The sequence below is a fragment of the Sarcophilus harrisii genome, chromosome 3 (assembly GCF_902635505.1).
Source record: "Sarcophilus harrisii chromosome 3, mSarHar1.11, whole genome shotgun sequence".
Classification (NCBI taxonomy): domain Eukaryota; kingdom Metazoa; phylum Chordata; class Mammalia; order Dasyuromorphia; family Dasyuridae; genus Sarcophilus; species Sarcophilus harrisii.
Genome location: NC_045428.1, coordinates 466,013,600 through 466,035,494, shown reverse-complemented (window position 1 = coordinate 466,035,494; position 21,895 = coordinate 466,013,600). Strand labels below are relative to the sequence as shown.

The 21,895-nt window shown below is 36.5% G+C and overlaps 1 protein-coding gene across 12 annotated transcripts in view; it reads right to left on the bottom strand.

Annotated features, from left to right (window-relative positions):
- Positions 1-21,631, bottom strand: part of DEUP1 (deuterosome assembly protein 1) — a 140,805-nt gene extending 119,174 nt beyond the window's left edge. For 5 of the 12 annotated variants that reach the window (XM_031960994.1, XM_031960986.1, XM_031960991.1 and 2 more), the window contains exons 1-2: positions 21,272-21,630; positions 18,419-18,492 (exon numbers count right to left, since the gene is read on the bottom strand). In XM_031960994.1, coding sequence (XP_031816854.1) covers positions 18,419-18,465 — 47 coding nt within the window. In that variant the 5' untranslated portion in view covers positions 18,466-18,492; positions 21,272-21,630. Of the gene's footprint in view, positions 1-18,418; positions 18,493-19,175; positions 19,301-21,271 lie in introns of those variants that run through there. The other 7 variants (XM_012545094.3, XM_012545092.3, XM_031960987.1 and 4 more) reach the window with 3 other exon arrangements.
- Between the last annotated feature and the right edge of the window lie 264 nt (positions 21,632-21,895).

Below are 21,895 nucleotides of genomic sequence, written 5' to 3'. Positions count from 1 at the left end.
TGAATAGACTCAATATTTTCAGTAAAATGTTAGGTAAGACTCTCAACTAAGAAACTGAAAGTAGTAGTCATGGAAGGTTTGAGGAGCGATGAAAAGATCTGGAAAGTTGGACAGTTTAAAATTAGATCGGTCTAAAATGATTGCCTTGCTGAAATGAGGATCCATATAAGATTACAGAATAAATCGATAGTAGATGCATGTATGGGTAGAGTAAAATTTTGTGATTTTTCTCTTCATTCAACAGCACATGAATAAGAGCAAAAACAGCAGTTGGTGAGACCAAAGGGTGGGCCTGTCAGGGAAAGATCAGTGATATCACAAGGGAACAAAGGATTTAAGAGTAGAGGATAATGTAGAATTGAAATGATTCACCAAAGAGTCAACATGGGGAAGAAAGGAGAATGTAGGCAATTGATGAAATGGTAACTTGGGAAAACATGGAGGGGTGGAGGAATTGGCAATCATGGTTAGGATAGAAAACAGGGCCAGAAGTAATAAAACAGAAGAAAAAATGAAAAGATGACAGATTATTTAAGTAGTAGCAAAATGACCATCTCTGTATGCAGCTGAGGTGGAGCAGATGAATAGATCATATAAGGAAAATATGATACAAGGCCAGAGTTGGGGAAGAAAGAAATACTCTGAGGCACTCAACTCACAGAGGAAGGAAGGGGGAGCTTGGATTACAGGAATAAGTAGTAAAGGATGAAAAGTGAAATTTAAATAATGACAGTCAGGGTGGGGAGAATAATTAGTGTGTTGGTAATGTTCAAGTTGTGTCTAACTCTTCATAATCTCATTTGGAGTTTTCTTGGCAAAGATACTGCAATGGTTTGCTATTCCTTCTCCAGCTCATTTTACAGATAAGGAAACTGAAGCAAACAGAGTGAAGTGATTTGCCCAGGGTTCACACAACTACTAAGTGACTGAGGCTAGATTTGAATTCTTGAACATGAGTCTTCCTGATTCCATGCCCAGTGCTTTATTCACTGTGCAATTTAGCAGCTCCTCTGGGATGGAAGTATACTAAACACAGAGAATTAAATTCAGTCATATTATCATGCTGAGGGATCCAGGCAACCAACTTGTGGAGATGGAATAAGCCAGAAGATGAGCCAGTAATGTCAAGGGCTTCACCATTCTCCCAGTTAACCTAGGCTGGCTAAAGCTGTGTCATCTTTGTTTCCTCAGTTCTCTAACCCCACCACCCCATATCCAATCTGTTGCCAAGTTGATATTTCTATCACCACAATCCGTCTCCTATTATGTCCCCTTCTCTCCAGTCATACAATCACCACAATGGTACAGGCTCTCATTACTTCAAGTCAGGACTATTTTAATAGCCTGCTACTTGTTCTCCCTGCCTCTATAGTTTATTGTCACTCTAGTCTGTCCTTCATTTGACTGCCAACGTGATCTTAAACCACCTAACTATGTATTTTTCAAAAAATCACCACCCTACCCCCAACTACTCTTCTCAATAAACTCTAAAGGCTTCATGTGCCACTCTCCCTCCCTTAAATCCACTTCATGTGCAAATCAAGATATCACTCTGAGATATCTTTGATCCTCTTTAGGAACTATGAACAAATATCTTCTAGGATCAAATATAAAATCCTGTTTGGTTTATAAAGTTCTCTAGAACCTAATCCCTTCCTACCTTTCTGGTCCCTGTCTTTCTACATACAACATTCCATCATATATTATAAGCAAATTAAGAAGAGCAAAGTTTACTTTCAGATCTATGGAGAAGGAAGTAATTTGTTGCCAAACAAGAACTGGAGTACATTATTTAATACAAAATGCGTAATTTTGATTATGATAAATTAAAAAGCTTTTGTACAATCAAAGCCAATGCACACAAGATCAGAAGGGAAGCAAGAAAGTGGGAAAAATTTTTACATTTAAGGGTTCTGGCAAAGATCTCATTTATAAAATATATAGAAAATTGACTCAAATTTATAAGAAGTCAAGCCATTTATTCCCCAAATGATAAATGGTCAAAGGATATGAACAGATAGTTTTCAGGTGAAGAAACTGAAACAATTTCTAGTCATATGAAAAGATTTTTTTAATCACTATTGATCAGAGAAATGCAAATTAAAACAATTCTGAGGTACCCCTACACACCACTCATATTGGCTAAGATGACATAAAAAATAATGATGAATGTTGGAGGGGATGTGGGAAAACGGGGACACTGATGCATTGCTGAGGGAGTTGTGAACTGATTCAACCATTCTGGAAAGCAAAATGGAACTGTGGCCAAAGGATTATCAAACTGCACATCTCTTTGATTCACAAGTCTCTACTAGCTTGTATCCCAAAAAGATCATAAAGGAAGGCAAGGGACCCACATGTGAAAAAATGTTTATGGCAGTCCTTTTTGTAGTGGCAAGAAACTGGAAACTGAGTGGATATCCATCAGTTGGAAAATGGATGAGTAATTATGGTATATAAATGTTATAGAATATTATTGTTCTTTAAGAAATGAGCAGCAAAATAATTTCAGAGAGACCTGGAGAGACTGACATGAACTGATGCTAAGTGAAGTGAGTAGAACCAACAGAACACTGCACACAGCAACATCAAGATTATAATGATGATCAATTCTGATGGACATAGCTCTTTTCAACAATGAGATGATTCAGACTGGTTCCAATGGTCTTATGATGAAGCTAGACTTCTGTACCTAGAGAGAAGACTATGGGGACTAAGTGTGGATCACTACACAGTTATTTTCACTTTTTTATTGTTTGTGGGGTTTTTTCTTTTTAATTTTTTCCTTTTTGATCTGATTTTTCTTGTACAGCATGATAATTTCAGAAATATGTATATTAGAATTGCACATATTTAACATATATTGGATTACTTGCCATCTAAGGAAGTGAGTGGGAGGGAGAACAAAATTTGGAACACAAGGTCTTGCAAGTATGAATATTAAAAATTATTTATGCATGTTTTGAAAATAAAAAACTGTAACAATAAAAAAGAAAAAAAGAAATTACAACAAAACAATATTACATTATATTCACATACAACATTGCATTCTCATTCTGTGTCTTTTCACTAACTGTCCCCTGAACCCTGAAAAGAGGTTCTCTCTTTCTTCCCCTTTACCCTTTGGCTTTATTCAAAACTCATCTCAAATCTCACTTTCTGTAGGATGTCTTTCCAAATCTTCTCCTTCAGACCCTCCACCCATCACTTGGAGCCTCCTCTCTGGGATGATATATATGTACAATGTTTTACATGTGGGCTTCCCCATTAAAATGTGAATTCTTTGAAAGCAGGGACTGAATGTTTATTTTTATCCCCACAATGCCTGGTTACATAGGTGGCACTTAAGAAATGCTTGTTGGCTGACTTTTACAGTCATTTGGATCATAAGTCTACTAAAATATAAGTTTTATGAAGATAATGGCCAATTTTATCCACTCAGTACCTACAACAGTGTTCTCCACACAGTAAGTGGTAATTAATGAATACCTATTGAGTAGATAATTTATCCAATATCCATCCCAAAATTTGGTGTTATACATATTCATCTGAAGTGACAGTAGGATGATTTAATGGAAATATCCATGAATAACTGAAGATAAAACAGATATCAAAGGAGATGCAAAGCTGAATAGTGACAGTCATTCATCTATGTGGTTAACCATTGTTGGTGAGAAAATTTGTTAATTCTTTAAGGGTAAAACATATACAGAAAGAGAAGAAGAAAATTAATGATTAAGGTATGAAGAAATCTCACAGTGAGAAATGCCAATAAAGATAACAGAAAAGGAATGTAGTGTATAATGTGGTATTACAGGGAATCAAAGGGTAAGAGAGCTTCCAGAAAAAGTTGTACTTTGACAAAAAGTAGATCATGTCAAGAAAACTGACTTTAGATCCTACTTCAGACACTATATGTGATACTGGGGGAAAGGTATCTGACTTTTCTTTGTCTTAATTTTCTTAAAACAGAAATAATAATAATAATGGCAATTATCTTCTGAATTGTAAGGATCAAATAAGATTTGTAAAAGTAATCAGCAAAGTTTCCTGGAGCATTTATATTGTTCAGTTGTGTCTAACTCTTTTGTGGAATGTAGGTTATGTTCAGGAAAGACTAGTACATCTAAGTGTGAGGACTGCCAACCTTTTTGAGGGGCTACTTTCCACATTTGATGTCTACCTGTTCTACCTAACTCTCACCTATGACTCCAAGAATATGTACAGTCCCCAGAAAACCATTTTGGCAGATGGGCTAAAACCAGATTGAGAGTAGCCAAGGGATTCTATCAGTGAGTTAAGGGAATGTCTATACCAAGCATGTGAAGATTTCCCTTGATGAATTGGGTGAATGAGAACAATTTGTTTCAATGGCCATGAAGACAGTTGAAGTGGATACCCTGCAGTGCTTAGAGTTCGGTCAGTCATTGAAGTAACCAAGGGCATCCACTGCAACTCAGATCATCACTACTTGTCTTGATTCTGTCTGGAAGAGAGATGCTGATGACTTCCTGTAACTCTGCCGCACTTTAATTCAATTTATACGTGATTCAAAAGATCTCCTACGTCCCATTTTAACATTTCTGCCTACCCTCAAAATCCTATGGCAGCAGATAAGTGATGAAGTAGCAGGTGCAGATACCCTGGGAGCTGTAGTCACAACCCTGCACACAGCAGCCCGGGGTATAGGGTCATCTTCTCACTGGAAGCAGCAATGGGATTTGGCAGCCCACTGATTATTTGAGCAGCCTTTTAAGGTTCAAACCTCCAGGTGTATGGAAAGGGCTAGAAAAGGTGTCCTAAAAATTATCTACTTATCCAACCCTGGTCTAAATACCTTGATAGATAGGAATTCCACCCTGAGGTAGAAACATCAAAAAAGTATGAAAATTTTACAATAGATTATAAAATAAGTAAGACGACGACAGACAGGATGTGAGAATGATGAAGGCAATGTATAGTGCAGAGTAATGGACTGATCACAGACTTAGCTCCTCAACTTAAATATTATAATTAAAAGCAGAGACCACAAGGGAAAATGACTATCAGAAGAATAAATGTCAACAGATTAGAGCACTTAGTGCAACCATTTGCTGCCAACTTGGGAGGGGAAAGTTGAACCAATGCACAGTTGACAACAGTGGAAAAGAAAAGGAGTAGGGAACTTTCAAAGATTTGGTAAACAGAACTTCATTTGCTCATTCAAGTCAGAACATTTACAAACATCAAGACTAGTTTGATGAAAACGATGGGGAAATTTAGAGTCTGCTAAGTGAACAATGAGAATGCCATATGATGTATCAACAGGCAAGTTTATCCATTTCAAGAAAGGCAGCATTTAATTCCATAAAAAAATTAAGTTCTAGTAAAACTCAGAGAGACTCAGGTTTCTTGGCTCAGTAAGAAGGCAGATAAAATTTAGTTTCATGCTGATAGTAACAATCTAAGATACTTTTATGATGTGTTGAAAGCTATTTACAGGCCAAAGATGTATGGTACATCTCAACTACTCAATGCTGATGGAGCCACATTGATTAGTGTTAAAGACATGGTCTTAAAGAGATAGGCTAAACATTTCCATAGTTGTAGAGGGCCGGAACTCTGAAAAAATGTACTTAAATCTAGATCAGCAAAGTACTTATGGTGGGTAATGGTTGCGCACGCTCAGTGTGTTGTAGTGATGTAATCATAGTAAAGTATTTAAGGGCTGGGACAACTGGGAACATTCTCTCAGCCACAGCTCTCGGCCACAGACAGATGCCAGATCCCAGATTCCATCTTTGACCAGCCATGTGGCCCTCCTGCCTCCTTCTCTCCTCCACTAAGACCAAGGACTTGGGTTAATTCTGAGGTCCTCCAGAGAACTAGTCTGGACTTTACATATAGTGCAGCAGATGGTTATCAAAATCAATGCGAAGCCATTGAACATTTACCTCTGGTTGAAGTTAGTACCTCCTTAGCTAAAGTTCCAACTGTAAAGGAGGTTCTGCATGCCATTAGTTAGGCTCCTTCCATGTGGCAAAGCACCAGGTGCTGATTCTATTCCAACTGAGGTTTACATGGGGAGGGACATTATTTATACAAAAGGTGACTGAAATTTTCTGTATTATATGGCAAGAGGAAGATATCCCCCAGGAACCAAGGATGCCTCGATTGTCCACCTATATAAAAATAAAGGGACTGGACTAGGTTGTCCTGTGACAACCACCAGTGTGGTCTCAGTGATTGCCAGCAAGATTCTTTCCAGTTAGTTTAATCAGTTGATCCTTCACTTGTAAGATGGTCATCTATTTGAAAGCCAGTGTGGTTTTGGATATGACCAGGAAAACACTTGATACGGTGTTTGCTGCTTGACAACCTCAGGAAAAATGCCAGGAGCAGAACACAATCTTTTAATAGCTAATCAAGGCCTTTGATACTATAAGTTTTGATATTGTCAGGGAGGGTTTTTGGAAAATTATATCAAAATTTTATCATCTGGAGTTCATACATATTTATGTCAATTTTCCAATGGCATGCTTGCCTGCATTCTGGATAATGGACAATGTTCTCATGCTTTCCCAGTCATCAATGGAATTAAACAAGGTTGTATGCTTGTTCCCATGCTTTTTAGCATGATGTTTTCAGTCTTGGAATCAAATATCTTCAATTAGGATGAACATGGACATCAAGTCAGCTACCACATTTATGGTAAGTTCTTCAACTTGAAAAAGCTACAAAAGACAAGACTAAAGTGAAGAGAGTATTAGTGCATGATTTTTTGTTTGCACTGGTTGTGCATTCAATGCAAACTCTGAAAGCCGAGTTGCAACAAAGTATGGATTATGCTGGTGGTTGTGCTAATTTTGATCTAACAATTAACACCAAGAAAACAAAGGTATTCCATCATCCAGCAGCACACCATCTACATGTGGGACCACTGGTTACAGCAAATGAAGTTTTGATTGGTGTGGATCTTTCCAGGGATGTACACATTGATAACGAGGTTAACACACACAGTTGCCAGAGTTAGCTCAGTGTTTGAAAGGCTTCAAAGGAAAGTGTGGAAAAGGAGAAGTATCATACTACCAAACTGAAGATCTATAGAGCCATTGTGCTGACCCTCCTTGTTGTATGTCTGTGAAACCTGAACAGTATACATAGAAACAGAATCCCTTTCATTTGTATTGTCTTTGGAAGATTCTGAAGACGACTTGGCAGAAATAAGATACCAAGGTCCTTTTTTGAACTAAAATGCCAAGAATTCAAACTACTGCAGAGAGCACAACTTTATGGGGCTAGCCACATTGTTTGAATGCCAAACATAAGATTTCCAGAAAGACTATTTTATGGGAATTCACACATATCAAGTGCTCATGTAGTGGTCAGAAAAAAACAATACAAGGACATTTTCAAGGTTTCTCTTAAGAATTATGGAAATGATTGTGTGACATAAAAGACACTGGCAAACGACCACCCAGCATAGCATGTCCTCATCAGAGAAAATGCCGTGTTATATGAGTAAAACAGAATTGAAATAAACCCAAAGAAAATTGCAAGATGTACAAATTTAGAGAATCCACCCCAAATATTGAAACAGACTATGTGACCTGGGGCAGAGCATCTGAGGTTGTACTGGTCTAATCAGTTCCACTGAGTTGACATGATATAACTTAATTCTAACATGGTTGTATCAATTCTTCATAATCCCATTTGGGATTTTCTTGGCAAAGATTTTAGAGGGATTTGCCACTTCCTTCTGAAGTTCAATACATATGAGGAAACTGAGGCAAACAGAGCTAAGTGACTTGTCCAGGTTCATACAGCTAGTCAGGATCTGTGACTAGATTTGAACTCAGGTCTTCCTGACCCCCAGGTCTGGGGTTCTATCTAATATACTATTTAGCTGCCCAACCAGGATTGAATAAATGCTAAATAAATACTTATTCCCTCTCCTTTCCTCTTTCAGCATTTTAGTCATTCTGACGATTATGATTTCTAGAGACTCCTGCAGTTTTTTGTTGATATGGAAGGAAAAAAAGAGGTGATTTGAGGAGGGGGAAATTTGCTACTGATTTGGTGAGCAACATATGCTACTTCTCCATTATAGATATAATATATCTATAGTATAAGAGGATGGCACTAAATGACCTCTTAAGTCTCATTTTAAGTTAAATTCCATGATCATATGATGAGATCATATTGGATTTGAAGAAACAATGAGACATTCAAGTGAAAATTCCCAACAAAAAGTTGAAGTTTGGTATTAAAATACAAGAGATAGGTCAAAGGTGGAGATGTAGATTTAGAAACCATGAAGATAAATCAGAATTCTAGCAATGGATGAGATCTTCAAGGGGATGGAGAAATATAGCAGGGAAAAGAAGTGTGATCTCCTGTCAACATAGTATATGTGTAATATCTTAAATACTAAAAAGAATACAAGTATTATTAAATAAGACATGATTTTTTTCTGTTAACTTAAGATCTAGTCATCTATATTATACAATTTAGCATCAGATATATATTGTATTGCTCATCAATTTTTCATAGATTTTCACATTTTCAAACTAGGAGAGGTCTTAATATGTAAGCTCTTAACTATATATATACATATATAGTTATATATATATATATATATATATATATATTTAATCAAAACAAAGCAATGCCTATTCAGCATTTAATGACAGGTTTTATATGAAGTAAATACTTGATGCTTTTTAAGCATTGTACCAAGTCTTAGTCTGCCATTTTAAAGAGAGAAATAAAGTTTGTATCATGGTGTCTCAGGTCAAGCAAATAAGGAAAACAAAATATATTAGTGTCAGTGCTGAGATTTGGATACCACAACTTTTAGGTCAGTGTTTGGATTCTTCCTCCTTCCTTACTCCTCTCCTTCAGTTTTTTAATCTGGTTATGGATAGCATTTTTCTTCTTGTTTTGGATCATTGAGTTGCTGAGAAGAGCTGAGTCAATCATAATTAATTATCTCACAATATTGCTGATAATGTATATAATGTTTACCTGATTGTGCTCATTTCACTTTGAATCAATTTGTACAAGTCTTTCCAGTATTTTCTGAAATCTCTTTGTTCATCATTTCTTATTGCACAATAGAAGTCCATTATATTCTTTTTTAAAAACATGGTAAAAATATATGTAAATCCAATATAGGCAAGCATATTTATATCATTATCTTGCTACACAAGGAAAATCAAATTGAAAAGGAAAAAAATGAGAAAGAAAATAAAATTCAAGCAAACAACAACAAAAGAAGTGAAAATGCTATGTTGTGATCCCAATCAGTTCCCACATTCCTCTCTCTGTGTATAAATGGCTCTCTTCATTACACAATTTATGAATTGGCCTGAATAATCTTATTTTGAAAAAAGCCATGTCCATCGGAATTGATTATCACATAATCTTGCTGTTGCCGTGTATAATGATCCCCTGGTTCCATTCATTTCACTTAGCATCAATTCATGTAAGTCTCTTCAGGCCTCTGTGAAATCATCCTACTGATCATTTCTTACATAACAATAGTATTCCATAACATTCATATATCATAAATGATTCAGCCATTCTCCAACTGATGGGCATCCACTCAGTTTCCACTTTCTAGCCACTACAAAAAAGGCTGCCACAAACATTTTTGCACATGTGGGTCCCTTTCCCTCCTTTAAGATCTCTTTGGGATATAAACCCAGTAGAAAGACTGCTGGATTAAGGTTATGCACAGTTGGATAGCATAGTTCCAATGCTCTCTAGAATGGTTGGATCAGTACACAATTCCACCAACAATGTAGTTTCCCCACATCCCCTCCAATATTTGTCATTATCTTTTCCTGGTATCTTAGCCAATATGAGAAGTGTGTAATGGAATCTCAGAGTTGTCTTAATTTGCATTTCTCTGTTCAATATTTATTTAGAGCTCCTTTTCATGTGGTTAGAAATGGTTTCAATTTCTTCATCTGAAAATTGTTCAATATCCTTTGACCATTTATCAAATGGAATCTCCTCTTTTTACTAACTTTCTCCAAAGCCTTTGTGTCATTTTCTTTTCCATCATCTAATAATTAAATCCTATTGATTCTGTCTTTATAAGGTTTTTCATGTCCATTCCTTCCTTTCTATTCTCACTGATTCATCACTTACCATTCCCCAGCTGAGATTATCACCTTATGAATGTATTTTTTGAACACACTTTTAAGAGCTCCTTAGCTGATTTCAATCTTTTGCTTTTCCAAGTAATCATGTGTATTAATCACCTTGAGGTTTTTTTTTTTTAATACCATTTTCATATGAACATTCCTGCTCAAAAAAAAGACCTTTGTGACATCCCACTCTCTAGGATAGTCTAAACTCCTTAGCTTAGCATTCTGAATCCTCTACAATTGTTCTCTACCTTTCTTTTAAAAAGGATTTGTATTGATATAAATAAAAAAATTGTTTTTTTGTTTATATTTTATTTTCTTTCCATTGCCTAGATTTCCCCTATATTTCATTTTCTGCTCTACCCCAGAAAGCAGTATCTTATAACAAAGAATTTTTGAAAACAAGAAGAGGGGAAGAGTGTGTCTTTTCTGTCCTCCCACCTTTCAAAACTCATGGTGAAATACTATCCTACACAAATCCTTCTATTCTAGACAGACTTGTCTATCCACTATCCTATTAAAACAACAACCACCACTTGCAAAATCCCATACCAGCACTTGGCTAACATTATTCACTCTGCCTAAATGGCACTCTATTCTTCTCTAATTACACAAATCTTATCCATATCTCACAACTAGCTCCTGTCATTTTCTCCTTAAAGGCCTTCCAAACATGTCACCCCATAGTGGTTTCTCTCTTCTGTGAATCTTTCTAACACAAACTGTTTGCAGTACTAATGTAAGACTTATCAACTTACTATCTTGTATTATGAATTTTTATGTACATTTATTTTATCTCCCTACTCAGGGAAAAAACGCTTTCAGTATTTCCCATAGCACTCTGCCCAAAGAAAAACATGATTAATTTAATTTCACTCAAATTTAAAGGACTAGCCTTTTCCACTAATTCAACAGACTTTTGTTTTTGCACCTATTATGTGCCAAGTACTAGAAGAGATACAAAGGTGGTAATTACACTGCTATTTATATTGTGTTTAAAAGTTTGCAAAGTACTTTACATAAATCATTTCATTTAAGCTTCATAACTTTAGTGAGAGACAAATACTATAGACATTATAATACACACTTGAAAGATGAGAGAATTGAGGGTCAGAGAGTTTAAGTAATTTGTTCATGGTTCAATAGCTATTAAGTGTCAGAGAGAGGATTTGAAGTCAAGTTATTAGATTCTGTTGCTTCTCAAAAAAATAAAATATCCTCAAGGACCTAATAAACCATTATGAAGAAATAAGACATAATACATATTAAATATGCTTCATATTAAAAATGTGAATGTAAGTTCATTAAAAGTAGAAAAAAATGTTGTTTTCCATGTGTGATGATAACCTTAGAAAAGTCTAAGAAATCAGCAAATACTGAGACAATAGTGTTGACAAAATTGCAGATTATAGAATCATATCTGTATAGATCATAGATAATACACATAATCATAATAACATTATAAATTATATATAACAAAATATAAGAGGTAATAATAGAAATCCTATTCAAAATAACTACAAAAGGGGCAAGTAGGTGGCGCAGTGGATAGAGCAGAGGCCCTGAAATCAGGAGGATCTGAGTTCAAATGTGAACTCAGAAACTTAACACTTTCATGTGACCTTGGGCAAGTCACTTAACCCCAGTTGCCTCAGGGGAAAAAAAACCCCCTACATAAATCGTAATAAAATCTAAGAGGTAGTAATAGAAATCCTATTCAAAATAACTACAAAATGTATAAAATATTTGGTGATAAATCTGAGCACACAAAATACTTTTACAGATTTAATTACAAAATGCTTCTTTAAATAAAGAACTTAAATAACTAGAGGAATGTGGAATAATCATAATGGGACTATTCAAATATTGTAAAAATGAAAATACTACCAAAGTTATTTTCATTTTTAATGCTATAACCATTATTTATAACTAAAACTAATATATATTTATGATACATAATGTATAACTACATAAGGATATTTTATAGAACTCCATAAAACAATACAAAATTCATTTGGAGGAACCAAAATATACCAAGGGAAATACTCAAAGCAGATAGAAATGAAGAAAGAAAAGTGCCTTTAGATCTCAAACTATAGTAAAGCAACAGTTACCAAAGACCTTTGATCACGACTTAAAAATAAAGAGATAGACTAAACTAGAGAAAATCGGGGGGGGGGGGGCGGGGGGAAGAGGGGATTGAAAGGTTGACTAGATAAAATCAGAAAAAAATGTTTAATAAATTAGAAAATATAAATTACTTAAGAAAAAACTCTCTATTTGATTAAGAAAATCTACTTGGATGACTGGAAATCAGTCTTCAGAAATTAGACCTTGCCCAACATCTTCTATTATATTCAACAGTAAATTCAATATGAGTATGTTGTTGAGTCATTTTCAGTTATGTCTTGACTCTTTGTGATTCCATTTGGTTTGGGGGTTTTTTGGACATATATACTGAAGCAGCTCCCCATTTTCTTCTCCAGCTCATTTTATAGATGAGAAACTCAGGCAAAAATGGTAAAAATTACCTGTTCAGCATCACAGAGCTAGCAAGATAGTCCTCCTGTTTCCATGACTGGTACTCTATACACTGTTGCATCTAGCTGCTACTGGATAGCACTGGGCAAATCACATAACCAAGAAACAAGTTCTCAAAATGTAGTGTAGTGAGAAAAGTACTGATCTAGAAATTAGGAGAACTGTGTTCCAGTCCTGGCTCTGATAAGAATAGTTATGTCATGTTCGGTCTCAGTTTCCTCATTTGTGAAATGAGGGATGTGAGCTAAATGATCTCTAAAGTCTAAATATTCTGATGAGAAATCTATGATATTAGGATAAATGTATATATAGATAATAGTTCTGGAAGCAATTAAAATGATACTTAAATGCAATTTAATTTTTCCCATATCTATCAATTTGCAAACCATAGATAAGCTTTGAAAATATGAATCAAAATGATCCAGAACTGAATCAGAAGATAGGACTGGACTTTCCTTGGAATATTTCACAGCACGTACAACAATTTTAATTTCCTGATGCTTCAAAGGCCAACTAATATTCTCCTTATTGTTCTGAATGGTTGTAAAACAGAATTCAGGTCTTATTTTTAATATCATCCTCATTCTCTCCTATGCTTCAGTATTGAAAGAAGGAGTGATGTTCTTCTTTACCAAAGCCAACTGCTCTACTTCTTCTCCCCATGAGCCATCTCCTCTTAGCTCTTTAGTGAGTTTGTCCTTTTTGATCATCTCCTTCTCTCTTTTCTTTTTAAGATTTATTCATGCTTTCTTCCAAGCACACCTTTGCATTTTAACAAAGATTTTTTCAAAAACTAATACTTTAATTATTGATACTAATACTAATAATCAATGTATCAATGCCACATCAACACCACATGCAATATCTATATCTTTAATTAAAGAAGGTACTTTTTTTTTCATTTTTTTCATGCCAAGCTCAGTCATAATTACACAAAAATCTATCTCTTATTCTAATTTTCTCTTTTTATTCACTGATTCCTTCCCTGTTGCCTATGAATATACCCAGATCTCCCCATCCCGAAAAATGTCTCACTTGACCCTACCATCTTTTCAAGTTATCATTTTATATTGTTCTACCTTTTCATTGCCAAACTCCCCATAAAAAATGACGCCACTTGCCTTCAGACTTCTCCACTTGCCAACTGACTTCCATCCCCTTCACTCTGATGGAACTATTCTCTCCAAAGTGACTAATGATCTCTCAAGCAGCTAAATCCTATGGTCTTTTCTCAGTACTCAATTCTTCTTCATCTTGTTCCAGGGTAATGCTGTTTACCAGCCCCTCCAGAACACTATTCCTCCAGGGGGTTTTCCTAATACTGCTCTGTTGTGGTATTCTCTGCCTACTCATTTGTCTTCATCGCAGGATCTTTCTTAAATATCTTTTTTCTATCCTCCTCTGGGACACCTACTCCTCCCCCCTCTCTAAACCAAGCATTCTTAATTTTTGTGTGTGTGTATCAAAGACTCCTTTTGGTATTCTGGTGAAAACTATTGACCTTTCTCATAATAATATTTTTTGTCTGCTTTTATAATTGCAGGAAATGATAACTTTCAGTTAAAGGTTAGTGAAATATATTACAATATGTTATGTATAATTTGTAAAATCACTAGCATTTATATAGCACTTTAAGGTTCTCAAAATACTTTATAAATATCTTATTCATTCCTCACAATAACACTGAAGATAGAGGTTACACTTACAGATCTCATTTTACAGATGAGAAAACTGAAGCTGAAAGAGCTTTAAGGGACTTACCTAGGGCTACACAACTTGTTAGTGACTAGTGCAGGATTTGAATTCAAGTCTTCCTGACTCCAAGGCTAAATGTAAACACTTTTTTACACAGAAACATGTATCTGAAGAAATGTGATACTTAATTTGTTATATTAAAATATTTAAATGGTTCTACCTTATCTATGTGAATGTTTTCTCCAGCATTGCTTAATACACATTTTTCATTCAGGCATCCCTTGCTCTGACAAAAATATATGCTCTGGCATAATTAATCATAAAGAAAAAAATTTTTAAATTATCTGTTCCTGTTGAGAGGGAGGGGATAAAGCATAAGAAGCCAGCCTTAAAACCAAAAAGACCCAGGCTTCAAGTTCCATCTCTGACATGTGCTGTGTGACCCATGGACATTTCTCAGTGAGCCAGAAATTTCTTTAAAAAATTGTAAATTGCAGAGAATGTGACCAATAGATTTACAATGGAATTATTTCCCATTTCCCCAGTGAATTCCCTTATAATAATGGAATGAAAATGCCAAAGGGGGAGGGAAAAACAAACAGAATGAAATGAAAATTATTTTTGCAAAAAAATGGGTCGGTGTCACAACATTCTGACTATGATATGAAACCATCAATACTTGTATGTTTGTATTTTCATGAACATTAATTGAATGATATCAGAGTTCCTATGTCTTCTGGGAATGGGAGAAAGCTATAGGAGCTCTTTCATCCTACAGGCTTATAATGAGAGATTCTTAGTCCAAATACACATCTGCTAGAACTTCTTTCTCCACTTTATCTAGGCAATTATAGTATTTACTAAGGGTTGAGTTATATTTACTATCCCACTTTGCTTTTCAGTATCATTTCATGATATATACTCCAGCATAAAAATACCTTGAATTCTAGATTTTCGTGATGTAAAATAATTAAGAGAGCTCAGGGAAAAGGATATTCTGTTTAAATGAATACTCTGTTTTCTTTCAATTACTGTAGTTGAAAACCTTTCTAAAATACAATGGCCAACTTTACTGCCATAATAAGCATTCAAATTATCATTCTACAAATCAATTCTCATTATATGCTAGTTAGGATGGAGAGGATTTGGTAGATTGCACTGAATGTTTACAAACCTCAGAACATGCAATGACATATAATCATGGCATTATATCTTTTTATTATTATGTTCTTTTTTCCTCAAAGTAGAAAGCTGGCCTCTTCCTTGTAGAGACCAAGTCTCCGCCATGTGCTATTATTTCCTCTTTCCACGTCTCCGTATTGGTTGTCCTTCATACTTGTAACACTCTGCTCCATTTACCTCCACCTCTTTATTTCCTTGGCTTAATTCAAGACTTAGCTCAAATAAGCTTTCTTAGACTCCTTTTGACCTCAACTTTTATTGAAAGTGAAGCAGGTACTTCTGGAGACCTCTAACAACAACTCTCATCTCACAACTTGCTTTTACAGAACTTTGGTGAGAAATAGAGCGCACACACATGCATATACCCACACGCACGCACAAACACATACACACATATACATGTAAATCACAAATATTTAGTTACTAGATCCTATCAGGTAGCCAGAAATAAGGCAGATAGCAATAGATCCAGATTGGGGTTCCCCACCCCTCAGACTGAAACTTAGCTTCTTCATCTGAAAGACCTCAAGCTATAAACCTTAATACATATAGTGTGCTAGAGATCATCCCTGACACCTCCTAAACCAATGACCTAATAGAGTGTAAGCAATTAAAAGGTATTGCTTCATTTTTCCTTTTTATCCCAAGCACAGTGCCTTGCAATTGTAGATACTTGATATTGATAGAATTGATACTGATAGAATTAAGAACTGGGAATACTACACAGGTTGTTCCCAACACATCATTCCTTACATTTCATACCTGCAGCTCTGTTAATTTTATCTCCAAAAATAGAGGCAGAGTTGAGGAATAATAAAAAGGTGCTAGGAAGAAAGGGGCTTAAGGTCTCCAGTAAGTCATTATCCCAACTACCTACACTAAAAGTTACTTCTGGGCAAAGTTGTTATAATCTAGCAGCAAATTATACTTTGGAATCTTAAGATCTCATGGAGATAAAACTACACTTGTTTAAAAAATATAAAGAATTATATCTGTTGATTTTAACAAACAGGATTTGCAGTTTTATCATAAATAACTGGAGAAATATTTCCATTTAAACTTAACTCCAAAACTTGAATTACTATAGCCTTTAAGGAATTTCTTCTATTCCCATATAAGCTATCTCAGGTTGGAAGCATCCTTTCAAAGCCATAGCTCATATGCTCCCACATCAGCATCCTTTTATCAAGCAGAGGACACATCAATTGAAACAAAAGCCATTTAATCAAACAGTGAAGCAAAGAAAGTGACAAGACAAGATTCTAGCCATTTTCTTATACATGGGGTACACTCTCCCCACAGGTTATGTACCACCACCAATAAAGTAAGAACACATAAAACTAGAAATTACACATGGAAGGCATGTATATGGAGGACATGTATGGTCCAGGACATAGGCACTGTCCTAAAAACTAATAACGTCAGTGCTTCAAGGCTGCTGAAATTCTCTAGCGATTTCAATATCTCTGGGTATATTGTCCTATATTAGTCTCATGATCACTGCTGGGTTCATTATTTCTGTTGGTTGATAATCTCTGCTAGATGTGCATTTGCCAAGTTTTTTCTGAGCTTCTGGGCTTTCTATCTTCTAAGTCATCTCATAGCCAGCTGTATTCCTTTCTACTAAAGTGAGGCCATTAGAAAGCCTTGACTCAAGGACAAGTTGACATTCTCTTAGTCATGGCCAGAGATTATAAATCCAAGCACCCAGGTAAGAGACTAATGAATGAAGATCAGGCAAAGTGCTTCTAGGTTAAGTCTTTTATGTCTTTATATCTTTGGCTAAATTATAGTACATGGTTGAATCAAAGTCCACAGTTCCAAACAACTCTATGATTTAATGTTTGAAGTTCCCAAGAGAATTTTAGATTTGTTTGCAAATTGTTTTGAATTTGAAAAAAGCATTATCATTGTTTTCTACCTTTCTGGCCTGGATTTCCCTCCTCTTCTTTCTTCCCTCTCTTTTTACACATATGTGCATAATTATTTATTTATATCTCTGTGTGTATATATCTACCTACATATATATATATAATTTTATGAAGGTATATACTGAGAGAAAGGAAAGAGGGAGGGAAGGAGAGAGGAAAGAAGAAAGAAAGAAAGGCAGAGAAAGAGAGGGAGGGAGAGAAAGAGAAAAGCAAGAATTCAGGCCAGGAAGATGAATAATGATATTTTTTTCCTTACTTTATTTTCATATATATATATAATTAATATTACACATGTATTCTATAGAATAATATATATGTCAGAAGCACATGTGCATATATTTATATTCATACATACAAAACAAACATTCACTCTTAGTGCTATATTCTGGTCAGTGAAAAAACTTGTGGTCTCCTTATTTTAAAAGTATTTCACAGCTGTATGATACTTTGTAGTTTATAAATCTTTTCATCTCAGCCTCATAAGATATGTAGTATTGGTATTATCCCTACTTTACACATGAAGGAAACTGAAGCTCTGAGAAAGTTAAATTAATTTCCCCAAAGTCTTATTACTAGTTAGTGGAAAAGCCAAGACTATATAGTGAGGTCTCCCTAGGTCAAGATCACTATTCTTTTTCACTACAATCAAGCTTCTCCTTTAATAAAATCCCAAACAACTAAGCGCTAGACTTGAAACCAAAAGAGTTTGGTTTGCCTAAGATTCAGCTCTGTCACTTACTGTGTGCATGAGTAAGTTAGTTTATCTCTCTGGGCCTCAATTTCTTCATGTATAAAGTGGGGATAGCTTATACCACTTAGTGATCTATTCTGAAGAAAAAGACTTTGTAGATTTTTAAACTGTAATCTAAATGTAAGCTCTTATTATTATGAAGTAGAACTTTCTCAACTGCAAAAGAAGACTTCAGCACTCACCCCATTAGATTCTGATCTGGATTCTCTATCTCAAGTCGTGACTCCATTTTACCCAGGTTTCTTGATCTTTTAACCTGTTAAGAAAGGGAGAAAATAATTTAGAATGTTTAAAATATTTATTAATCTAGAAATCATGAAATGCTAGTTCTTGGCAAACTTATTCATTTAAAATTTTCCTTAGAAAATGTGACTTAGTTTCTCTTCAATATAGTATTAAAAACAGAACTGTTATGTGACTTCATTTAACTCTCTGTATCCTTCATCTCATTCCCTTCAATCTTCTCTATCAGACTGTAATCTCAATCATACTTACCTTCTTGCACTCTCACTTTCCTTCCCTTACTCTGCTTTTACTCTTTAATCTCTCCCTAGCTATTGATTTCTTTCTTACTGCCTCTTCAAACATGCTCAAGTCTTCCTCAAATTTTCACTAGACTCTATTATCCCCTCCCTCAAGCTAACATTCTATACCACTTCCTTTCCCAACCAAGCTTTTAGGAAAAGCTGTCTACCTTAATTGCCTCCCTTCAACTTTATCAAGCAAATAGAATCTGTTCTCTCCAAAGTTACCAACAATCTTAATTTTTTTTATCTAATAGTATTTTCTTAGTCCTCATACTTCTTGACCTTTGTGCTGCACCTTTTTTCTAGATGCACTGTTTTCATTATACTATTTTCTTTTGGATTTTCTCCTTCCTTTCTAATTGCTTCTTTTCAAAGTCCTTTGCTTGCTCATTATCTCTATCACATCCCTTACTGTGTATATTCCTCAAAGCTCTGGCATTGAGTCCTTCTCTCTTTCTTTATTGTCTTAATGTCCACACCAGCTCTTATAGGTTTAATTATCATCTCTATGCTGATGACTTCTAGAGTTATATTTTCAGTCCCAGTCTTTCTCCTGAACTCTAGTCCGCATCACTAATCCTACATCACTAACTTCCTATTGGACATTTCAAACTAGATGTCACAGAGACATCTCAAAGTCAATTTGAACAAAACAGAAGTCAGTAATTTTCTGCCCAAATGCTTCATCAGACTTTTTTATTTTTATCAAGACTTCCAATCTTCTAGATTAACTTCATTTTTATCTTCAATGTCTCATTCTCCTTGACACATCTTCCTCCTGCCGCCATCATATCATGGCAAAATTTGTCATTACCAACTCTATAACATCTTTTCATTTGACCCCCTCCCCCTCCACCATTCACACAGCTACCACCTCAGTGGTTCAGGTCTCATCACCTCTTGGGTATATTACTGCTGTCCTGCTTGAATTAGTGTCCCTGTTTCATGTCTTTCCCCCTCTAATTTAAGCTCTACACAATTGCCACAATTATTTTCTTTGACTGCATATTTGACCAAGTCAATTCCCTTCTCAATAAAATGCAGTGATTCTCTGCTGCTTTAAAGACAAAATACAAACTCTGACTTTTAAAGTCCTTTACAGCTTGTCTCCAATCTATTTTTACAGCTTTATTATACTTGTACTCCCCTTACCATATTTTATGGTCCATACAAATTGGACTTGTCTGTGTTATACTCTCTCTGTCTTTCTCTCTCTCTCTCTTACACACACACACACACACACACACACACACACACACACACACATATTCCTATTTCCATCCCTACACCTGAGATACTCTACCTCACAGACTCAAGCACCAACTTCTATAAAATACCTTTCCTGATTTCCCCAACTGCTGGTGCCTGCCTTCCTAACCACCAACTATTTAACTATTTTGTATTTATCATGTTACTTACTTCCATAAAATATTAGCTTTATGAGAGCAAGGTCTAAACTTTACTTGATTTTGTATATACTCAGTGCCTAGAATATCAGACCACCTGAGATAAAATATGTATAGCACTTTTCAAACCTTAAGATGCTATATAAATGCTATTATTGATATATTGGTTAATAAAAGCTTATAGGCTATGTTAGCTTCATGTAAACTTCTTTTATTCTTCTTCTGGAATTCCAATACACTGACCTAAGGGGCTCAAGAGATATGAGTCCAAATTCAAGTACACTATAGTCACTGAAAGTTACAACTTTTGAAAGTTCATTCTCAGAGCTGACTTCAGAAGTCACCTAAGCCCCTTAACTCTAAAAATACCCACTGCCTATTTATTTCAGAGTTGTTTGTCCCAGCAAGCATTACATGTGTGTATATGTATACATGTATATCTATATACATATATGTATATTTAAATTTGTGAGGCAATGCAATATATCACTAAGTGCTGCTTATTAAGAAATTAAGAATATTATATATAGTTTTCTATATATTAAAAAACTATAAAGAAGAGGAAGAGGAGGAGAAAAGAAATAAGGAAAAATAGGGAAGGAGGAAGACAATCAAAGAGGAGGAAGATGGAAGAAGAGAAGGGAGAAGAAGGAGGAAGGAAATAAAGGATTAAGGCAAAAGAGAATGGAGAAGAAGATGGAAGAGGAAGAATAAAGTAAGAGGAAGACAGTGGAGAAGAAAGAGAGAAGATGTAGGAGGAAGGAGGACCAAGATGAAGAAGTATTAAGGAGGAGAAGAAAGGAAGGAAGAGAAAGGAGGAGGGACGAGGAGGGAAAAGAAGGGAGGAAGAGGACGAGGAGGATGATCATTAATTGGCCTGGGCTAAGTCCAAATTATACGTTTCCAAAGCTCCATCAGCATCACCTCCCAAACCTCACTGGCACGAAGTTCCCAACTTTGTCCTCAGCTTCCCAGGGGTCCGGCCGGGATTGGGACGTCCCTATCCGGCTGGGTCCCTGTCCAGCTCCTGAGGGCGGGGAGGAGCGGAGACGCTCGGGAGCCCCTAGGGAGCTGGTTTAGACCTAGGAGCGCGTCCAGATACCTTGGCTGCCCCGAGCTCTAGGCTGTCCGAAGGACGGGAGAAGAAGAAGGGTAAAGTCGGTCTAGCCCGCCACGGTCCCGGCCTCTCCGCGTGAGCCTCTAGGTAGCGCGCCCTGACTCGGACCTCGACCCCGGCCCTGGCCCTGGCCCCGGCTCCGGCCCCGGCCCCGGCTCCGGCTCTGGCCCAGGCTGTCCTTTCTTCGGCCAGGCTCGGCCCGTCTGTTCTCCAGCCTTCCCTCCGGCCCGGCCGGAGCAACACCAGCAGTGGCGGCGGCGGCCGCGGCGGTTACGGGCCAGGCTCCGACTGGCTCAGCCCGCCACCGCTCCCGCGGCTTCCCGAGGCGCCCCCGGTTGCTATGGCAATGCGTGCCCTACCCCTTCCCGGGAGGAACGGACTGTCCGAGGCGCCTAGAAGCCCCGGGACACTCCGAAGGAGGGAGGGGCAGGGGGGCAATTGTCCCACAGCCCCTGGTTCTAGCAGGTCTCACTCCGCATGCTGGGGGCCTTCTTGGGGTCCCCCAGACCAGCTCCGGCTCTTAAGCTAAAGTATAAAGAAGGGACAGACGGCCCCTGTGGCTCATCAGCTCCTCTCGGTTACCACCTGCCTTGGTTTAACAGGAAAAAG